The 8562-nt window shown below is 48.7% G+C and overlaps 1 protein-coding gene across 1 annotated transcript; it reads right to left on the bottom strand.

Annotated features, from left to right (window-relative positions):
* Positions 1-5548: 5548 nt before the first annotated feature.
* Positions 5549-6493, bottom strand: LOC104160293 (olfactory receptor 52R1-like). The gene has a single exon (XM_009698387.1). The coding sequence runs from the start codon at positions 6491-6493 to the stop codon at positions 5549-5551; it is 945 nt and encodes a 314-aa protein (XP_009696689.1).
* Positions 6494-8562: the final 2069 nt, after the last annotated feature.

Raw genomic sequence — 8562 nt, 5'->3', positions numbered from 1 at the left:
TTCCTGCTAAGAATTATAGTTGCTGTGTATATTACTAACACACGTATCAACTGAAATACCTGTCACTTTGACATTTGACATTGATCAGATACCTTTGACAGGTATTTGATGGACTATCACTAAGAACTATAGTAATGACATCAGCAATTAGAACAGTAAATAATGTCCAAAGTGAGGGGAAATGATGATGTTCTAAATTTGCCAATGCCTTACCAAATTTAGACTTGCAGGAGTGACCATGTCCTTTCGGCGGCAGAGTGGGTGACAGTTAAATTTTGGTAATTGCTGCTGTTTCTGTAGTTCCCAAGGACCCTTGCCAAGGAGCACAGCGTCACAGTGCCAGGTCCTGCACAGGCGCAAAACACGGAGAAAACTGCAGCCTTTTCCCCTTTCCCTCCCACAGAAGGGTAGGTTAAGCAGTGCAAAGGGTGCAGGTGGAGGACAGGAGGACAAGTAGGACAATATCTGCCAAGAACTGAGTCATGGTCCAAACTCAGCAGCCAGGCAGGGGTGGTGGTTTGCAGAGCTCCAGACAGGGCATCCTGCACAGAGTGAAAGATGAAAATCTGAAAATCCAGCAAGCAAGCTGAGGGAGCTGGCTGGGCAGGCTGGTACCTGTGGGCAAGGAGAGACAGCAGGCTGGAGGGACAGCCCGGGAGCTGTTCTACCGTATGCAAAACCTCTTGGGTCTTCTGTGTCCTACATCAGCGCCGCCTTGGACTGGGAGTTTGTGTATCCCTCTGCAGATCTGTTTAATTTTTACACTCTAAACACGGGTGCAAGGAGGTAGATATCGGCCATGAGGTCGTGAATCAGAGGAAAGGCAGGTTTCCAAAACCTGTACACCATGGACAAACTAGTCATCGGGCTATAATAAATCAAAGCAGCACAGATATGAGACACAGATGTTCAGGGCCTTGAGATGCTCTTCCTTGGATACTCAGCACAGTCTTAATGATCATGACACAGGACAGGATGATAGACAGCAAGTCTGGCCCAAAGGTGGCCAGGATGACAAATAAACCATACATGCTATTCACCTTGGTATCTGCATGGGGCAGCTGGAGTAAGCTGGGGCACAAACAGGAGTGAGCACCACGTGGGACTTGCAGAACGACTACTTCTTTAGAAGTATTGGCAAGGGGAGCAAGAGGCTAATGCTCCTTGCTGTGAGAGCCAGCCCGATGACACCTATCCTGGGGCTGTTCAGGATGGATGCACACTGCAAGGGGTTGTAGATGGCCGTGAAGTGGTCAAAGGCCATGGCCCACAGCACCCCGGAGTCCAGGATGGAGAAGCAGTGAATGAAGAACATCTAGGCAAGGCAGGTGTCAAACCTGATCTCCCAAGAGTCAGAGCAGCACACTCAGCACTGTGGGGAGTGTAGACAGAGACACACCGAGCTCTGTGGTAGCCAGAATACACGGGAAGAGGTATAGGAGCTCGTGGAGGCTGCGTTCTGCTTTGATGACAGAGACTTGCACCGTCTGCCAGGATGGAAGTAACGTACATGCAGCAGAAAGGGACGGCAAGCCACACGTTCCCACTTTCGATTCCTGGGATTCCTTCTAGAAGGAAGGTAGAAGGTCTAAGGAGTCTACTGTTGGTCATTTTCCTAGTGCAGGGTCTTTGTCCTGTCAAAGATCAAGCAGCAGATCCCACTCATCCTACAAAAGAATTCACAGAAATCATGCAAGAGTAATCATGCCATAAAGCAAGGCTTTTGTCATGTGTCTCTCACTGTGGTGGTGGCGATCCAGACTTCTGAGTTTGCTGAGACAGCAAGAGAGCATTTTACCTTTGTGATCAGTTCTTGGCACGGAGAACTACAGCTCCCCAAAATCAGCAAGTTTATGGAGATGGAGGGACAGAGTACCTAGTTGATGGTTGAATTATGGGCTTCTCTACGCCAGGACACAGAGAGCTCTTTACTAGAGAGCCCACCTCTGGACTTGGGAGTCGTGGAGGGAGTTCACCCATCCTTGCTCTGGCTTTTCCTTTCCCTGTAGAAGAGCAAGAGAAGGAGCAGCATGCAGATACCCAGACCTGTGCTCTGACATTGCCAGGTGACTCCCTCACCTGGATATCTGAGTGTGGCTTCCAGTGCTTTATGAGTGAGATTCCCATATCTCCCTTCTGTCGGGGTGTTGCAGAGCACATCATCTCTGCTGGCTGTGAGCTTCATCTTCATTTCAGAGATCTCTCTCTCTCTTTTTTTTTTTTTTTTTTACTTCTTTGCACGTCTATTTTCTTTCTTGCTGTGAATGAATATCAGACTGGGTGATCTTTTCCTTCCCTAAAAATAACCTTGGCAGCAAAGACCTGGCGTAAGTGCCTTTGCAACAAGTGTTTTCTGCATCTTTGAGAGCTGTGCACAGCTGAGAACCTAGATAGTGCAGCAACACTTTGCAGAATCCAGCCAACAAGCATTCACCAGCACGCTGCCAAAAAGCAGCGTTGTGAACATCTGCTAGCCCAAAGGTGAAAGATTTTGGACTTGGATATTCTCGTGTGTACAAATGCAAGTGCTATTTTCCAGTATAAATGAAGTAAACAATAACCACATCACCCTCTCGCAGGGAGGAAAGCTCTGGCAGCTGCCTGTGGTGTACAGGAACCACTTCTGCGTGCTGAGAAGAGAAGATTTCGGTTGTACTTATCCACCCTGCCAAGCTGTAACACAGGCAAGGATTGTCCTTCCTTACAGGTCACTGTCCTCTCCCCTGGGTGCAGGTGCCTGCTGTGTAGGTACCAGCATCTCAGCTGCTTGTCTGGACCCCACCAACGACACTGGGGAACAGGCACTGCCAGAAGGCAGTTTGTCCCACCCTGATGTCTACCCTGGTCAGATAAACAGTGTGTACAGCCCCCATTGACAAGAAAAGGGTCTGAGGGTAACAAGCTCTTCATTACACGCACATCCTCCCTTTAAAACTAATAATCACTTTAACACTAATACTGCAGTAACACTGACAAAGTTATCTGACATTATCTAACATCTGACATCTGAAAAGCAGCCCAGAAAAGCAGATCACTTTGCCTTAAATCCAGAGCGATACCCAAATATGAGCTGCCTGAACATCTTGCCTGCAGGCTGCCAGTGAAGGCATCTTTATATAGCCACTCCACAAAATCCCCCAGGAGTCCCAGGCTCACTGGATACTTCTGCTTTTTTTTTTTTTTCGGTTGATCCTCTATGTCAAAGGAGATGATGCAAGCATGCTATTAAGAGTGAATCCCAGTGTCAAGTGGAAGGCTACTGTGAAACTGCCTTGGGTCAGCACCAGGAGCTAAATAGGACTAGAAACTAGGTGTGAAGTTAAAGCAGGACTTGAATGTGGTGGTGGCTTCTGACTTCAACAAGGAGACGTCAGACAGGAGGAAACTTTCCTGGGAGACTCTCTGTTGGGGTGAGGAGGAGAGATGTGAACCTACCAAGAGGAGAGAGCGATGGTGGCAAGATCTCCCTGTCCTGGCAGCTGTGGCCTCAGGCACCATTGTTGGAAGATTAAACTCCTGAAAACACTGGACTACCCCTCAAAACGTTCAGGTTTGGCCTTTTTCAGCAATGGGGCTGTTCGTTGCCTTTGAATTTCAAAGCATCACCTCAAAGATGTACAATCCCTCTCTGCCCCAAAAGCGTGCTTGTGTCCCTGATTTGTGTACAGCCCTCCTCGGCTTTCCCACCACTTTCTCCAGGCAGCTCACACACAGCGTTAACACTGACTGGAGGGCACTGCTGGCCCCCTCCCACCCCATGACCACCCCATCCATACTGCGCAGTGATCCAGGTGTCACAGCTGGCTTTATTTACGGAGAAGGGAATCGTAGAGTAGGACCCTAAGCTGTTGGTGCTGAGTATCCGATATTATGTGGTGCTGTGGCTTGTACGCACGCATCTCATCGGTCACAAGGAGCTATACGAGTCAGCCTTTGCAGTCACCTTTGCACACATCCGACCAGCGGCGATCCCCTGCTGACATTTCTTACTTGAAAAAGGCATCTCTTAGAAGACCTCTCCCATTGCCACTGGAGGAGGCAGCGTGGTGGAATGGATGGACGTGGGTCATAAGGGCAGCTCTCATGTTGTTAATAAGAACAACAATATTTTTTCTGGAGCCTACAGAAAAATGGGGTTCTGCCTCACCAGAGCAGTGGAGGCTGAGTGTCAGTCCACAAGAGATGATGCAGCCCTGCTTTATGAAGGGGGCTCTGAGACTGGCTCTTAGACAAACTGCAGTTGGGTCTCTCCTCCTTTGGCTTCCCCTGCCTCTCGTCTGTGGTCCATGAAAAGCTACTTCTGTTTTCTCTGAAGAAAAAGGATGAACTGAATTGAAATTTAAGTATTCTGCTGAAACGGTGCCAAAAAAATATTAATTTCCCATTTTGTCTGCAGCCTAACATCTGCTTCGCTTCAGCAGAAGCACGTGTTCTCTTCCTGGGGCTCCCCATCCTGCCTCCCCGCTGGTATCCAGCTCACGGAGAGATGGCAGAGCCCAGAGGCTTCCCATGGGTGGCCGTGATAGCCAGGGCTGCTCAGGAAGAGAGCGAGCTCCAAGAAATGCCAGGCCAGGTCAGAGATCTCCTCTCCGTCCATTCGTGCTCTTCAGTTTGCACTAAAAATAAAGCAAAGGTCTGTAATGTGCTTGAGTTTCATAACTTGAGTTTGGGTCATCTGACCTTCACCTCATTTTGCTGCCTACCTTTTTCAGATATAGAGCAGTGATTTTTTAAAACATGTTTGCCTGTTTATTGGGATAGTTGACTTATATTAGTATAGTGCAATCCTGTTAGCAATGATCTCCCTGTGATACATCACTCCAAATAATTGCATCAGTGACGATTTCTGATATTTTTGAAAGGGTTTACATTTACATAGGACTTCTGCAATTTACTAGCATAGGATTATTGTAGGTTTTGCCTTTCTTACAAAAAAAAAGGTTAATGCTTAAAATTTAATTCTACCCATTTATTTCTACAAGGACAGTCACCATTCCCATCTGAGCACCTTCCCATAGAATCATAGAATCATTTAGGTTGGAAAAGACCTTCAAGATCATCAAGTCCAACCGTAAACCTAAAACTGCCAAGTCCACCACTAAACCATGTCCCTAAGTGCCACGTCAACACGTCTTTTAAGTACCATCACACAGTCCAGGAAACACTCTTTATATAATGAAAGCTGCTGCAGGAAGATCTTTTGGAGATACTCAGCCTTTCAGTGTAAATGAGAGGATGTTGTTTTTAATAGTGAAAGAATTTTAGCCGTGAGGAGTTTAACTTCTGGGAGGGATGAACTCTCCATCTCCCAGTGGTGTAGAAGCCAGACTGAATGTCTTTATGCCAAGTTTTATCGCACAATGGATGAAACCTCCTGGACAGTGAAACAGAAGAGACAATCTAGTGACTTCTGCAAGAATGCATTGCGTAAACTCCAGGCATTCAGAAAGGGTTCCTCCCTGGACAAATAAATGGTCACGGTGTTAACTTTAAGTTTACCAGCATCATCGGTAAATTATGAGCACAGTTTGAGGCACATATATGTGGGTCAGATTCCCTTTCGTTGGAAGAGGAGGACCACCCTGTCCCAGACCTTCTTGGTTCTCACCCCATAAACAATGGGGTTTAACATTGGGGGCACTAGCAGGTAGAGATTGGCCACTATTATATGGACGTGGAGAGGGATGCTCTGCCCAAACCGGTGGGTGAGGAACGTGAAGAGGCCAGGGACATAAAAGGCAAGGATGACACAGACATGGGATGTACAAGTGCCGAAGGCTTTAAGCCGTGCCTGTGTGGATGACCGCCTCATTATCACCCGCAGGATCACGGTGTAGGACACAGAGATCAGGATCACGTCATATCCTGTCACTATGAAAGCCACGAAGAGGCCGTAAATGACATTGACTCTGGTGTCCCCACATGCCAGCCTCACCACAGCCATGTGCTCGCAGTAGGAGTGGGCGATGACATGATGCTGGCAGAAGGGCATCCTGTGGAGGAGGAAGCAGAAGGGACTCACCAGGAGGACCCCACGCACCAGCACCAGGGTCCCGAGGGCCACCACCACCGGCACAGAGAGGATGCTGGAGTGCCGCAGCGGGCAGCAAATAGCGATGTAGCGATCCAAGGCCATGGCCATGAGCATGCCCGACTCCACCGATGAGAAGGTATGGATGAAGAACAACTGAACAAGGCAGGAGAGAAACCCAATCTCCCCAGAGCCCAGCCAGAAGATGCCAAGCATTTTGGGTAGCGTGGACGTTGATAGGACCAGGTCAGTGAAGGCCAGCATGGCCAGGAAGAGGTACATGGGCTCGTGCAGGCTCGTCTCTGCCTTTATAATGAGGAGAAGGGTGATGTTCCCCAGCACGGCAATGGCATACATGATGCAGAAGGGGAAGGCAATCCAGAACTGCTCCTTCTCCAGCCCAGGGATGCCAATGAGCAGGAAATAGGGAGGATGGGAGAAGACAGTTGAGTTCAGAAACATCTCTTGCCTACACTGAGGGCTCTTGCATCTTGGAAAAAATCATCACCTTCAACCTGATCTGGTCAGTGGCAAACAGACTGTACAGAGAGGTACAGTCTAGAAGCTCAGATCCCCCACATAGCCAGCCATCCCTGTGACAGCTGCTTGCACTGGTTGAGGAGAGCGCTTTGGAAGCAAGTGTCCTGCCAGTTTCCACTGCAAGTGCTCTGTCACACTTGGTGGAGAGGTCCTGGAGCAGGCAGAGTGGATTCTTCATGGGTCAAACTGAACAGGAAGACTGCCCGGGGTGCAGACCTGATACCCTCCAGTGCCCAAAGGGTGTCCAGCCCAGGAGAGCAGATGAAAGCTGGTCTGAAGTAAACCTTCTTGAATTGTGCGTAGTGGGAATATGAAGTCATTAGCATCAGCCCAATAGCTTTACAGAAGCTTTTAACAGCGCTGTGCTGCTTGCCACTGTAAACAGCAGCAACGAGGGCTTTCCTCAGTCAAGAAACATCAAATTTCAGGGAAGAAAACTAAGCCGGTGCCACCGTATTTGACAACCCCCTCCCTACAAATGCAGTGCTCCACTGATGTCCATTCTCCTCCAAAAAAAGACTGCAGCTCCCTCAGCCCCTGCACATCGCCCAACTCGTGTTTCTTCCCTAATATCTGGGAAAAAGGATTCCTTGAAGAGCCCTGCAACACAGATTAGGCCAATGTCCCTGACCTGATAAGACCCTTCAGAAACCTTCCTGGGGCCGATGGAGAGCTGCAGGGAGCAGAGGGATGGAGGAGACAACAGCAGCTTCCCAGAAGAGAGCTAGGCTTTTCCTCCCCGAGGGTCCGGTTCTAGCCGAGCTGGGTCCGGCAGCGGGCTCCGCTCCTGCTGCATCTGGAATGAGATTTCCCACTGCGACCACCACAGCCCAACCCACGGCCACCAGTCGCCAGCTGGGCTGTTGGGGCTGTGCTTGAAACCTGACAGATACGTATGGCTTGAGGTCACCTGCACGCCGGGAGAGATTTCCTGGGGTTTTTTTCCATGTGGCTATAAACATCCTAGGAATTGAAATTCCTGATATTTTTCTTTCTTCATTCCACCTCCTTCCTGCCAGCTGCCTCTGTTGGTGCTGCTTTACCTAAAACTTCATTCTTCCATCGAGAACACCGGGACAGGGAACGCAATTCCCAGGGAAAGGCAATGTGAGAGACAGGAGTGTGCCTGCAAGCTCCACTAACTGGGGCTGTTCAGCGCTTGCTGCTGCTGCCCAGGAGGAGTGATGGCATAAAAGGCGTTATTGCCAAGCACCAAATTGCTGCCTGAGCCCTAAATACTCACCTCCCTCCTGCAGGTTTCCATGCCAGGACTCTGCACTGCAGAGACCAGGAGATCTTTTTCTAACAGATAAATCCCAGCAGGGAGCTCTGCATTTCCCTTGCTACTTAACGAGTAATTAGAGAGAGAGAAAGAGACAGTTTTTAACCCCCTCAATGCTAACGACCTCACAGACACAGCTGCATTCTGCCCAGTTTTTTATCTGTTTTCTTGCAATGTGTTTATTTGGAGGAGACTTAAGAGCGATGGGGCAGTTCAAGATTAAATCACAGAACTGGGTTTGTAATTAAAACTGCAGCAGCATGAATTATGAAGTACTTTCCAAACAACAGTGTTCTATCCTTTCTCTGCTGTGTTTCATCCATAGCTCTAACACAGGCTTAGAGAGGGAAGTCAGTAACACCATCCCCATTCTATAGATGGACATTTGCCGAGGCAGATTTGAGAGCCCTCGCATGTTTGTTAAGTAACTCTCACTGCTGTGTGGCACAATGCACCTCCCTGCACTATTTTTATGGAGTTCACACGATATAGCATCTCTGTGCCAAACCTTTGGCAATGCCAATTTCAATTACAAAGCAAGTTCTGCAAATAAATCCCCCTTCCATTATTGGGGAACCATATTAAACCCCAAGGTAGCCTATTGAGAGAGTCTGGGACAGAAGAAATGCCAGAGTGAGCAAAGATGTTGGGTCCCCAGGTCCAATCCCAGGAGTATTTGGGGAGAGGAGAGGAGAGGAGAGGAGAGGAG

The sequence above is a fragment of the Cariama cristata genome, unplaced genomic scaffold, assembly GCF_000690535.1.
Source record: "Cariama cristata isolate BGI_N322 unplaced genomic scaffold, ASM69053v1 scaffold26994, whole genome shotgun sequence".
Taxonomy (NCBI): Eukaryota; Metazoa; Chordata; class Aves; order Cariamiformes; family Cariamidae; genus Cariama; species Cariama cristata.
Note: the sequence above shows the minus strand (reverse complement) of the source record. Positions and strands in the feature narration are given on the sequence as shown.